Source organism: Dasypus novemcinctus, chromosome 1, assembly GCF_030445035.2.
Source record: "Dasypus novemcinctus isolate mDasNov1 chromosome 1, mDasNov1.1.hap2, whole genome shotgun sequence".
NCBI classification, from domain to species: Eukaryota; Metazoa; Chordata; class Mammalia; order Cingulata; family Dasypodidae; genus Dasypus; species Dasypus novemcinctus.
In genome coordinates this window covers 98667311-98681499 of record NC_080673.1, presented here as the reverse complement: position 1 = coordinate 98681499, position 14189 = coordinate 98667311, and the positions used below count along the sequence as shown (strand labels likewise).

The window sequence follows — 14189 nt, the reverse complement described above, 5'->3', positions numbered from 1 at the left end:
GTAAAATAAAATAAGTAGTCTATAGAGACACAGCATAGCAAATCAATTTTTACTTTTCACTCCCTCCCTGTATTAGAACTATACAGCCCTGCCTTTTGCCCTATGACTTTGCAGCACCTCCCTTACAAGGGCCAATCCTAGCTGACCCACAGCCTGCAAAAGAGCCATCCTGGAGAGCCCAGGCCAGATTACAGCCTCAGACTTTCGGAGCGATTTGTTATTCAGCATTATCATGGGATTAAGAGTCTGATTAGTACTCAATAAATGCTTATTAGTAAGCATTGTTAAAAACTAAATAATGAAAAAATAAAAGTATGTAACCCAATATATGTCAATTTTGACTTGTCATAGTAGCAATCTTTAAAGTCTAAAGACATTGAATATTCACCTAGTACATGAAAAAACTGCGACATTCATTCACTGTAATGAATGCCTTAGTATAAGATGTGTTGGCTGATAGCTTTGTGCTTTTTTCAAATAGTTATTCCGGATAATTTAATCATGGGTTTCCATATCCTACCTTCCACCTTCAACTATAACCTCCAATAAGTAGTATTATTCATTTATTTGTTTGTTTGTTTTGCTCTTTGGGTCTTCATGCCTTCCTGCCTCTGTTCACTTCAGAGTTGAGGAAAATGGCCAAAAAATAAGCAAATGGAGACTATAACAAGAAGCACTCAGAAAATCCACATACACAATGACCTGCACCAAACGAGAATTTGTCAAACTATCTCATATTAATATAATGTTGTAAATAGCTTCTTATCCAAGACATAAAATCTCTTCTTTCAAAAAGTAAAGATTATTTCCTAAGACTGAATGCAAACAGACAAAATAATAAAAATACACTCTATGTTTACTGATATTAATGAACAATTAATCTTTACAGTGTTTGCTTGTTGAATCTCTTTGAAACACATCGCCAAATTCCTTTTTATCTTCCTTCCCCATAATATTTGGTACATGGTAATCACTCAAAAAGATACATATTAAAAATGAAAAATGAATGACACAAAACATAGTTTCAAAGGTGTTTACTATTTAGTGAAACAATAATTTTTTAAATTTTCGGTCACAAAAAGAAATATACAGTGCCATACATGCTAAGTACTCATCGAATTTGTATCATTGCTAAGCAAAACCATTTTATGCTCTATGAGAAGATGTAATTCCTGAGATCATTGTTGGCTTTTATCAATCATTTTCCTCACAGTCAAATCATCTTTCTGTAAGTGACATGGGAGTGTGAATTGGGGCTGGGATGTTCGATTTTAGACTGATTTTCTATACCTGCAAAATGAATAAACAGGCCCTATCTTTTACAAAAGATACAAAAATAGCTGTGGTGTGCTGATTTTTTTTCCCCCCAAAGTATCCCATATAGCAAAAATGTAAGCTAAACACAAAAGGAGTCTTTTCTTGATACACAATCATGCAAAAGAAGCTTGTGTTCTCTAGTTGATCAGTCCTTGATGTATAGCAGCCCAGCTGTTGCTTTGCATTTATTTTAAAACTCTTTGCTAGATAATTGTGCTCATCTTTAAAATTAAATTGCTTAAAATTTCATTCGATTTCTTTCTACAAACCAATATAGTCTTCACATTCACAAAACAAATGCATTGTACACCTGGGAATTGTACTGTTCTGCCATTTGTAGTGGGTGCATCCACGACATAAATTATTAAAAAGAAATTCTGTTTTTTATGGGTTCTGCTAAAGTAAACTCTTAGAGATACAGTATCAAAGGCTGCTCTTACTAGGGATAACAAAACTTTATTGATTTCATAATTCATATTGTTTTAGACAATCTGGCAAGTCCTTAACTGAATATAAAACAGAGCAAAAACTGTGAGCAATTGTTCTTTCTTCAGTTCTTTAAGGCCTTGGAATCATTTATATATCTTTTGTATACATTTTGATTCTCTTCCACATTTTGATGTCCTTGCCCTGAAGAGACTAGAATAAATTAATTGAAGCTAAGCCACTCTGAAACCACTTTAACTTTGACCCTACCATAGAGTTCCAAAGCTTTACATGACCTAGTGTGTATTTTTCTCTGGATCTTGGTGTCTGAGTGATTGTAGAGTCTTGCTTCAGGATGGTTTTCTAATATGTGTGAAACAGGGAAAAGTGGATATTGACGAAGGATCCCATAGATCAGGCACTTTGAACTGGAACTAAAAACCTTTTGAAGGCTTTAGCAACAAATAATGGCCTATTTCACAGATCTGAAACCAATAACTAGTCTTCTTGACCTAGAGTTGAAAACAAATTATCTTTTAACTAAATAGGATCAGCTTAAAAACCCCTTTGGAGATGTTTTATTATTGTTATTATTTATTAAATGCCTTCATTAACAAAATCATTTCATTTTCTATTACTCCAATTCAATTTCTCCTGCAAACAAAGTAATGAGCAGAATGGCTGTGAATCCAGTTAACATTCCAGCATTCTGAACAATGAAGAAGGTGAAATCTGTTTTTCTTCCAGTTATCTTTTCTCTCAGCATCTCATTCATCTCTTGAAACTAGAAGAAAAATACATTGTTAGATAACTGATGCCATCTTGTGGTAAAACATGAAACAGTCATTTATAGATTTGTGTGAGGATAAAATGATCGTTTTTTTACAGATGTTTATTTAGTATAGTTAACATGCTAAGGATAACTAGCCCTTTTATCTATCAACAAGAATCAAATAACTGAAACAGTGTTCTTCTCTAACGATGTCCATCTGTGAGGTGGGAATTATCTCATTCGCTCTTTCTCTCCAGCACACTCTCTCACTTGCTCTCTCTTGCTCTTTGTGCTCCATCCACACCAACTTTCTTTCATGCTTTCAAGTGCATCCAATTCTTTCCAGTCTCAAAATCTTCACACCATGTCATACACCTGAACTCCTCTCCCTCTGATGTTTCAGTGGGCTAAATCCTTCAGATCTAAGCTTAAATCATACCTGAAGAGATGCTTTCCTTAGCCTCTGTAAATTGACATTAGATTCCTTGTTATCATATCTTTTTGTAGATATCAACTTTGCTTTTTTTCAGAACTTTTCTATTATTTATAATTATTTGCTTATTTGTATTTTCTTGTTTAATTTCTGGTTTCCTTATTTCTAGATAGAAAGTCCCATATGATAGGACTGTGCCTATTTTGTTCACTCTAGGGTCCCCAGTGCCTTATGAATTTCTGGACCTGGCACAGAAATATCAATAGATAGTAGCTGATAAAATAAATTTTTAGAAACCACTATACACTAATTCCTGGCTTCTTCAATTTGCTTCCTTCTGCTTGTTCTACCTACACAAAAGGATATGGTCATTAAATAAATTATGCACTATTCTAGGATTGAAGATTGTAATAATCTCACTGCAATGAAAACAACTAAAACCCCTAGCAAGTCCTGTGTTTAAAAGCCATTCTTTCATAAGTACTGTATGATTGTGCTGTTATGAACTAAATATATTGTGTAAACTCATGGAGTTAATAATTAGAGCATAGGTCACCAGAAAACAGAAGGAGTGTAGAGATGGAAAGCTGAGGGTTAATCTTTGCAGAATTGGTAAAAAGGTTGTTTGTAAATCTTTGGAAATGAATAGAAATGTTTAAAGCATATGATGGTATTTTTAACTAGCAATGCTATTGTATGGGTATGACAGTGGTTGAAAGGGAAAGTCTAAGGACATGTATATTCTAGAAGGAAAACTACAAACTGTAACATGGGACGGTATAAGATAGTAAAACCTCATGTAAAACACGAATATGGGGGATACTGAATATATGACTGTTTTTACAAAATATAAACACAAATATACTAGAGAGAAGGAAAAATAATAGCAGCTATATATGGCAGGCAAGGCATAGAGAGATTAAGAGGTGATGAGTTTTGTTTGTTTTTTGTTTATTATGATTATTATGGGAATAATGAAAGTCTCTGGGAACAATTAGAGTGACAAATGCACAGATATGTGATTACACTGAATACCATTGATCATATTCTTTGGATGGATTTATGCCTTATAAATATGAAACAATAAAATTGATTTGTTTTAAAAAAGTCATTCTTTCTTAGCAAAACATTTCCACTGAAAAGGCTACATGAAGAGATCTGTAAATGCCAACTTTCCAAAACATATTCCAAAATAATTTGCTATATATGCGGTGGTGCATTGTACCAAAGTTCTGAGGGATGTACAGAATTCATAGTCAAGCCATGTGCCTGATTTAAGAAAATTTTTGCTTGAATAAAATCAGTGACAGATGGGAAAGCAATCTGAAAATAAGCAAAACTGCTATAAGTATATAGAGCATCTTTATCATTATTATTTCTTTAAATTGAACAACTCTAATAGAGTCTATCCTTTTGTCAGAGAAGAGAGAAATTATGACCTAGAATAAAAATAGAGTGAGAGAGGGATGTTGTGAAAAAATTATATATATATACATAGGTGCACGATGGTTCTCAGTGATGAAATTCTTGCTCTTATAAAGGTCTGTACAAAACAATAAACAGTATTAGACAGTCATAATTTGGAACCAAGAATGCAGATGAGGGAAAAATTAAATTATTAAATTAAATATGTAATACATACTCAGTTCCAAATGCAAAGTAAAGAGTCCTTGGTTTTCATACACTTAGCACACTTTCATTTTATAGAAAGCTGTCCATGGTTCCTTTCAAAATGCAAAGGGCCATTGATACTTCCTCTCTTGCAAACACATACACACCCACAGATAAAGGCAGACATACCATAGACATAAATATATCCTGACCCAAATAAATGTTGTCCAATTTTAATTTTACCAATTTTTATTTATCAGTTTTAGTTTAATCCAAAAGGCTTTTTACTGTTTAGATCTTTGAAATAATGGAATGTTATTTACCCTAGCAAGTTATTCCTCACTAAAAAGAGGGAAAAGCCCTTGGGGACGTGCTATAACAGAAGACAAGGTGCACTCATCATTAGGCAAAAGGAGACCTAGGAAAATATCTCTAATTTAGCAAATATAAATAATTTTATCCTCAATTGATAAAATCATAGATTAAAGAATCCATGGGAATGACTTTCAAATAACTATAAATGCATACAACACAAGGAGAGTTATCTGTTGAGAATATTCTAAATTACAACAGAAAGGCCTTCCACACTGTGAAAAGCAGATCACCATTGGTCAACTCATAACCCAGATGTTCATTTTTAAATTTTAAATTCAAACAAAAGAAAATTTTAAATTTCTTACCATATCTGCCAGAGAAATATAGAGGAACATGCCTCCAGCAAGTGCAAATATAATATTCGGAGCAAAATTGTTGCCCACCAAGATGCCAAAAGCCAGCCCAACATAGCAGGAACATGCAGAAAGGTAGTTAAACAGCAATGCTTGTCGGGTGCTCATTCCTGAACTGAGTAGGATCACAAAGTCCCCTAGAAGAAGAAAATAGCAGGTGAATAGTTTTCCTTGTTTTAATGATATAAAAGATAATCATCAATACCCATCAAGGGCTCCTTCATTTTGACACATCAGCAGAACTTTAAGAGCTGGTCACCTGAAATGAGTCGTTCGACCAACTAGTAAATTGACTTTTACATAGTAGCAGAGACTCTTACCTAACTCATGAGGAAACTCCTCACACAGGATGGCTATAGAAGTGCTGAGTCCCTGAAGAAGAGACAAGGTGAAGGAAGCCCCAATTGCCAGTCCATCAATGAAATTGTGGAGGGCATCACTGAGCGTTATCATCCAGGCAAGTGTCCCTATTTCTGACAGGCTGGGCCCCTTCAAACAGGTACATGAGCTTGACTCCCTTTTTCCATCCTGTAAAATAGCAGAAAATCAGCCAACATGATAACGAAAATTTCTTGAAAGTGTAAGAGATAGAGAAGGAGGTGAGTTATATCTTGACAGAAACAAGTCGTTCCAGCATAAAGTCTTCTATAATGTATAGGAGCCTCTAATAATATAGAAAAAAGGAAACTACAAGTAAGAAGAAAGGAAATGAATCAATTGTCACCCTTGAACAGGTGACTTAAAGACACTTTACTTTAGTTTCTCCTAAAACAATCCTTTTAACTTGTATGAACAAATTCTTAGCACTGATTTCCTAAAATACAACAAATAATAACCGAAGAATTTGATTTATCTGCATACTTTAAAATAAGTGACTCAAAGACAAATTTTAAAGTCCTTGCCATATTTCAGATGAAATGTGAAATCCACATTTAAAGCATCAAATCAAGGACATTCTTGCAAATTATCTGGGCCTCAGTTTCTTCAACTGTGAAATGAAGATAATGTATTAAATGATTCATTTATTTTTTAACATTTATTAAATCTCCACTGTAACTTCCAGGGACTGTGTTGGATATTTTAGGTTGTAATGATGCTCTAAATTTCAATGGTTCTCTTACAAATTTCTTGAAGTGTGATTGCAATAGGCTTGCATTTATCCTAACACTTCTTTATATTTACAACAAAAATGTGGTCTTTTTACTTTAGAGATAAATCGTAAATGTAAAACATAATGAACAATCATGATTTAGTGCATGTTAAATGGGTGACATGGGTAAGAGATGCCCAGGAGGAAGAGGAAATGACTGTCAAAAGATAAACAAAGGTGGTCATGGAAAAAGTCATAGAAGTAGTGACCTGGGTTTTGCTAAAACTTACTATGCAAAATATATATATATATTTTTTTAGTCAAAAGTTATTTTTATCTTCCAATTTGGTTTACCTAATACTTGTTTATAATTTCCTTATTTACTTGTGATGATTTAAAGAAAAGACAGCAAGACTACTGAATCTGTATACAAATACTCTTAATTCTGCAAAGGAAATTAAATGGATGTATTGGCCATGATTCTCTTACTGTTAAGTACAGATATTATTGAGTCCATTTATTATGCCTCATATTAGCCATATAAATTTAGGTCAGAAATGATCCTGTTGGTAGATTAACTGTTATAGATTTTAATACTTTTAGAACAAACCAAAAGAAGGCAAACATTCACAGACTTCTTTTATAACTCACCTGTAACTAAACCATGAGCAGACAGAACACTAAGTTCAAGTCTCTAGTTGTTACAGAGTATTCTCTCTCCTTTTTTTAATATTTGTTTTATTTGTTTGCTTGCATTCTTGTTTCCTTGTTTGACTTGTATACTAAATGTGAAGGGATTTCTATCAACCCTAAGGAGGAAAATCTATCTATTGACAAGTCCACAGTTCTGTAATGTAAGAGAACAGGGTTCTAGCCTGGCTCTGACAATAAATACTGCATAATCTTCAACAAGGTTCTCAACATCTTTTACCTTAGTTATTAATGGAAATGAAGTCCAAAGCAAAGCATAAAGTCATCAAAATGGAAAGAGAAAGAATATGATGCACCAAAGTTTTAAAAGTAGAGGGAGAAAATTTAAAAATAAAAATAAAGGGGTGGGGATGAAGCCAAGAACGTAGCATAATAAGGAGTGCCTGGTGTCAGCTTTTGCTACGGGACAGTTAGTAGTCCCCAGAGCCATCTAAACCACCTATTTGGGGGTCCCAGGAGACCAGAAGAGTATCCTGCAACATCCTTGAAAGCATGGAAGGAGGAGACTGTCCATCTGCAGAGAGGATTCATGAGTAGAGCCCTCCATGCCATAGAGGTCAGTGCCCTTGGAGCAAGCCACCTCATGAGCTATTCCATGACTGGAATTGGAAGCTCCATTTCCCGAAAAATGGGGGAGGAAGACACGGTATGGCACTGACTTTGGCTACTGATTTAGTACATCGGCAGGCTAAAGTAAAACCCTAGGAACAGCTAAACTTTGAGACTGTCCAAGTCAGAAGGAGGCCCATAGCCACCATTTTGATTCTGCCCCAGCATGACAGGAAGCAGGGCTGATTGAAAATCACAGTCCTGGTAGGGACTGGCTTCTTTCCAACCAGACCAAATTGCAGCTCTAGCCTAAACCCCAGGCCCACCCCTAGCAGAGAGGAAGCTGGGGGACCTGCACCACCTGTCTGGGAAACTGCAAGCCACACTGCAGAAGACAGTGCCCATTCTACTATCATCGCGCAAGCCTCCTCAAGAAGCTATTCCATGACTAGAGTTAGAAGCTCCATTTCCCATAAACTGTGGAAGAAGAGACAGTGGTCCACCAACTCAGCTACTGATTAGTGGACTTGACTTGCTAAAATATAATCCTAGAAACAGCTAGGGATTGAGCCTGTCCAAGTTCCAGTAGCTACCATTTTGACTCCACCCCCAGCATGAGGGGAAGCCTGGTTGACTGAAAATCTAGTGAAGTTAATCCAGTTTCTTTCTAAGATCAGACTGCAGCCCTAGCCTAGGCTTTAGCCCCACCTCCAGCAGAGGAAGCTAGCGGGACCTGCACCAGGATCTCCAGGAAACTGCAGGAGTTTTCAGGCCACACGAACTGGTTTGTTGAGTGCCTTCACATCCATCTCCACCTCTGTGCCCCCATAGGACAGAAGGAGGCTGGTGTTCCCTCAAGGCAACTGCAGGCACTTTTGGCTTGCATAAACTTGACCATTGGGCACCTGGGCTCCACCCCCATCCCCAATAGGAAGGAGACTGTCTGTGTTTGTCCAACATCTTTGGGTAACCGCAGGTGCTTCTGGTCCACGCAGCCTGGACTGGTGGGTAGTTGTGGATTCATCCTCACCCCCTAACAGGAAAGGAGAGGGCTGGTGTTCCCAGAGCCTTTCTGGGCAACAGCAGACTCTTTCCGCCTGCATGGACTGAACTGTTTGATGCCTATGGATCCACCCCTACCCCAATACTAAAGGAGGGGTCTGGTGTCTCCACATCCTCTCCAGGCAACAGCAGATACTTTTGGCCTACAGGGACTGAACTGTCAGGTGCCTGTGGATCCAACCCCAAGTCCTAATAGGATAGGAGGGGACTGGGATTCCTCAGGCTTTTCAGGCAATGGCAGGTATTTTCAGCCTACAGGTACTGAACTATTGGACGTTGGTGGTCCATTCCCACCACCTAATGGGCAAAAGGGACAGTACTCCCTCAGTCTTTCAGGACAACTGCAAACATTTTCGGCTCACATGGATTAGCTTGTTAGGCACTCCAGAGGGTACATTCCCACCCCTGGCAAGAAAGGGGTCTTGTTCTTTGTCAGTTTACCTGGGCACTGTGGTCATTTTGGACCCACACAGCATAGATTGCTGCCCACAATAGCTCCATCCCCATCCAAGGTAGGGGAGGAATGGGATTGAAACTTCATCAATCTCTCTGGGCAACCACAGACAGTCTTGTCCTGCCAACTTAGATTATTATATATGGCTCTAGCTCTGTCCTACCCCTGACAGAGGAGGAAGGTGGGAGAAGCTTCATCAGGTCCTGGGGCAACATGGGCAGCTTCAGCCTCCATAGTTTACAGTACCAACTATATTCTCAACTCCTACTACACAATGAGCAAGGGAGAAAACACAAGAAAGCCCTAAACTAAAGGGAAAAACTGCACCCAGAATAAATACATCTAGCAAGCCAGATGTGAAAACACCTACAAAAACTTACAATCCACACCAAGAAACAGGATAATATGGCCCAGTTAAAAGAATAAGGTAAGCCTACAGATGATATAAAGGAGTTGAGACAACTAATCATAGGTGTTCAAACAAATCTCCTTAATAAATTCAATGAGATGGCTAAAGAAATTAAGGATATTAAGAAGACACTGGGGGAGAACAAAGAAGAATTTGAAAGCATACATAGAAAAATAGCAAAGTTTATGGGAATGAAAGGTGCAATAAATGAAATTAAAAACACATGGAAGGAAGCAGATTTGGTTCACCTGATAGAGTGTCTACCTACCACATAGGAGGTCCAGGGTTCAAACCCAGGGCCTCCTGACCCATGTGGTGAGCTGGCCCATGCAGTGTTGATGTGCACAAGAAGTGCCATGCCACTTAGGGGTATCCCCCACATAAGAGAGCCCCATGCACAAGGAGTGTGCAACGTAAGGAGAGCCACCCCATGTGAAAAAAGTGCAGCCTGCCAGGAATGGTGCCACACACACAGAGAGTTGATGCAGCAAGATGATGCAACAAAAGAAGATACACAGATTCCCGGTGCCGCTGACAAGAATACAAGCAGACACAGAAGAACACACAGTGAATGGACACAGAGAGCAGACAACTGAGGGGGGGGGCGCAGAATAAATAAAGAAATAAACACACTAGAGGCATATAAGAGCAGATGTGAGGAAGCAGAAGAAAAGATCAGTGAACTTGAAGACATGGCCTCTGAAAGTGAACATAAAAAGAACAGATGAAGAAAAGAATGGGAAAATTTGAACAGGGTCTCAGGGAACTAAATGATAGCAAGAGACGTGCAAACATACATGTCATGGGTGTCCCAGAAGGGTAAGAGAAGGGAAAAGGGGCAGGAGGAATATTTAAAGAAATAATGGTGGAAATTTTTCCAATCCTACTAAAGAACATAGATGTCTGGGCCAAAGAGTACAACATACTCCCATCTGGATAAATTCAAATAAACCAACTCAGAGCCACATACTAATCAGAATGTCAAATTCCAAGGAAAAAGAGAGAATTCTGTGAGCAGCAAGAGAAAAGCAATGTATAACATATAAGTGATACCCAATAAGATTAAGTGTTGATTTCTCATCAAAAACTATGGAGGCAAGAAGGCAGTGGTATGATATATTTAAGATACTACAAGAGAAAAACTGCCAGTCAAGAATTTTCTGGAAAGATTATCTTTCAAAAATGAGGGTGAGATTAGAATATTCACAGATAAACAGAAACTGAGAGAGTTTATAATAAAAAAAACTGACTTTGCAGGAAATACTACAGGGAGTATTACAGTCTGAAAGGAAAAGACAGGAGAAAGAAGTTTGGAAGAGAGTCTAGAAATGACTGTATCAGTAACAGTAACTAAAAGAATCAAAAATAAAATGACAGATAAAATGCAAAGATCAAAATGGTTGAAATAAGAATTGCCTTTATAGTAATAACATTGAATATTAAAGGATTAAACTCCCCAATCAAAAGACAAAGACTGGTGGAATGGATAAAAGACTCACTTAGACCCAAGGACACCGATAAACTGAAAGTGGAAGGTTGGAAAAAGATATTCCACACATGCAGTACCAAAAAAAAGAAAAAAGAAAAAAAAAAAAAGCTGGGGTAGCTGTATTTATATCAGATGATATAGACTTTAAAAGCAAAACTGTGATTAGAGACAAGGAAGGACATTATATATTAATACAAGGGATGATTGACCAAGAAGAAATAACAATCATAAATGCACCTAACCAGGATGCCCCAAGATACATGAAGTAAACACTGGCAAAACTGAAGGGAGAAATAGACATCTCTACAATAATATTTGGAGACTTCAATACACCACTCTCAGCTTTGGATAGAATATCTGGGCAAAGGATCAATAAAGAAACAGAGAGCTTGAATAATATGATAAATGAACTAAACCTAATAGACAAGTACAGAACAGTGCACCCCAAAACAGCAGGATATACATTCTTTTCAAGTGCTCATGGATCATTCTCCAGGATAGACCATATGTTGGGTCACAAAGCAGATCTCAATATATTTGACAAAATCGAAATTATACAAAGCACTGTGTGATCATAATGGAATAAAGTTGGAAATCAACAAGTGGCAGAAAAAGGGAAAATTCACATGTATATATGGAGATTAAACAAAACACTCTTAAATAATCAGTGGGTCAAAGAAGAAATTTCAAGAGAAATCAATAAATATCTTGAGATGAACGACAATGAGAATATAACATATCAGAATCTATGGGATGCAGTGAAGGTGAATGTTGAGAGGAATATTTAAAGCCCTCAGTGCTTACATTAAAAAAGAAAGCACTAAAATCAATGACCTAACTACACAGCTGGAGGAACTAGAGAAAGAACAGTAAATCAAGCAGAAGGAATGAAATAACAAAGATCAGAGCAGAAATAGATGAAATTGAGAACAAAAAAACAATAGAATTAACAAAACAAAAAGTTGTTTCTTCGAGAAGATTAACAATATTGACAAACACTAGGCTGGACTGACTAAGGAAAAAAAAGAGAGAAGCTGCAAATAAATGAAATAAAAAATGAAAATGGGAACATTATTACTAACCTCACAGAAATAAGTAAGATCATAAGAGGACACAATGAACAACTTTATGCCAAAAAAAAACTAGACAATGTAGACAAAATAGAAAAAAATTTTAAGAATGTACAAACAATCTACACTGACCCTAGAAGAAATAGACCTCAACAAACCAACTAAAGAGGTTGAAACAGTCATCAAATAGCATCCCATAATGAAAAGCCCAAGACCAGACAGTTCCACAGGTGAGTTCTACCATGCATTCAAAGGTTTAATACCAATCTTACTCAAGCTCTTCCAAAATATTCAACAAGAAGGAATGCTACCAAACTCATTCTATGAAGCCAATATCACCCTAATACTAAAGTCAGGCAAAGATATTATGAAAAAAGAAAATTACAGATCCATTTCTCTAATGAATACAGATGCAAAAATCCTCAATAAAATACTTGCTAATCGAATTGAACAACACTTTAAAAGAATTATTCATCATGACCAAGTGGGTATTATGCCAGGCATGCAAGGGTGATTCAACAAAAGAAAATCAATCAGCATAATAACCACATTAATAAATCAAAATCACATGATCTTATCAATTGACACAGAAAAGGCATTTGACAAAATACAGCATCCTTTCTTGGTAAAAATACTACAAAAGATAAGAATTGAAGGAAACTTTTTCAACATGATAAAGATCAAATATGAAAAACCCACGGCTAACATTGTACTCAATGGTGAAAGACTGAAAGCTTTCCCATTGAGTTCAGGGATAAGACAGGGATGTCCATTGTCACCACTGTTTTTCAATATAATGCCAGAGGTTCTAGCTAGAGCAATCAGGAAAGAAAAAAATAAAAGGCATCCAAATTGGAAAGGCAAAAGGAAAACTTTCACTATTCACAGATGATATGATCCTATATCTAGAAAGTCCCGAAAAATCTACCACAAAGTTGCTAGAGTTAATAAACGATTTCAGTAGAGCGTCAGGATACAAGATCAATATGCAAAAATCAGTGGTGTTTCTATACACTAGTAATGTGCAATCTGAGGAGGAAGTCAGGGGAAATTTTCCATTTACAATAGAAAACTACCTTTAATGGTTATTCCTAATTATTCCTAGTATTTAAGAATAAATTTAACCAAGGATGTAAAGCACTTGTATTCAGAAAACTGTAATGCATTGCTAAAAGAAATTTTAAAAAAGACCTAAATGATTGGAAGAACATTTCATGTTCATAGATTGAAAGACTAAATATCATTAAGATGTCAATTCTACCCAAACTGGTATACAGATTCAATGCAATCCCAATAAAAATTCCACAAGTTTTTTTTTAAACAAATGGAAAACACAATTATCAAATTTATCTAGAAGGTAAGAGACCCTGAATAACCAGAAACATCTTAAAACAGAAAAGTGAAGTGGGAGGACTCTCGCTTCCTGACTTTCAATCATATTACCTAGTTACAGTGGTTAAACAGCATGGTATTGGCATAAAGATAGACACATAACCAATGGAACTGAACTGATCGTTCAGAAACTGACCTCTATATCTATGGCCAAGAGATTTTTGACAAGCCTTTCAAACCCATCCAGCTGGGATAGAACAGTCAATTCAACAAATGGAGCTGGGGGAACTGGATAGCCATAGCCAACAGAAAGAAAACCCCTAACTCGCACCTTATACAAAAATTAACTCAAAGTGGATCAAAGAACTAAATATAAAAGCAAGTCCCATAAAGCTCCTAGAAGAAAATGTAGGGAAACATCTTCAAGACTTGGTGGTAGATGGTGGATTCTTAAATCTTCCACTGAAAGCATGAGCAACTAAAGAAAACATGGATAAATGGGACCTCCTCAAACTTAAATAGTTCTGTGATTCAAAGGACTTCATCAAGAAGGTTAAAAGGCAGTCCACTCAATGGAGGAAAATATTTGGAAATCACATATCTGATAAGGGTTTGATTTCCATTCTATATAAAGAGATCATACAACTCAACAAAAAAAGAGCAAGCAATCCAATTAAAAAATGGGCAAAAGATTTAAATAGACATTTCTCCAAAGAGGAAATACAAATGGCCAAAA

The 14189-nt window shown here is 36.5% G+C and overlaps 1 protein-coding gene across 1 annotated transcript in view; it reads right to left on the bottom strand.

Annotated features, from left to right (window-relative positions):
* Positions 1 to 1019: 1019 nt before the first annotated feature.
* Positions 1020 to 14189, bottom strand: part of SLC39A8 (solute carrier family 39 member 8) — a 91305-nt gene continuing 78135 nt past the window's right edge. The window contains exons 6-8 of the mRNA XM_023590852.3: positions 5608 to 5815; positions 5240 to 5424; positions 1020 to 2527 (exon numbers count right to left, since the gene is read on the bottom strand). Of these exons, the coding sequence (XP_023446620.2) occupies positions 2378 to 2527; positions 5240 to 5424; positions 5608 to 5815 (543 nt within the window). The 3' untranslated portion in view covers positions 1020 to 2377. The remainder of the gene's footprint in view (positions 2528 to 5239; positions 5425 to 5607; positions 5816 to 14189) is intronic.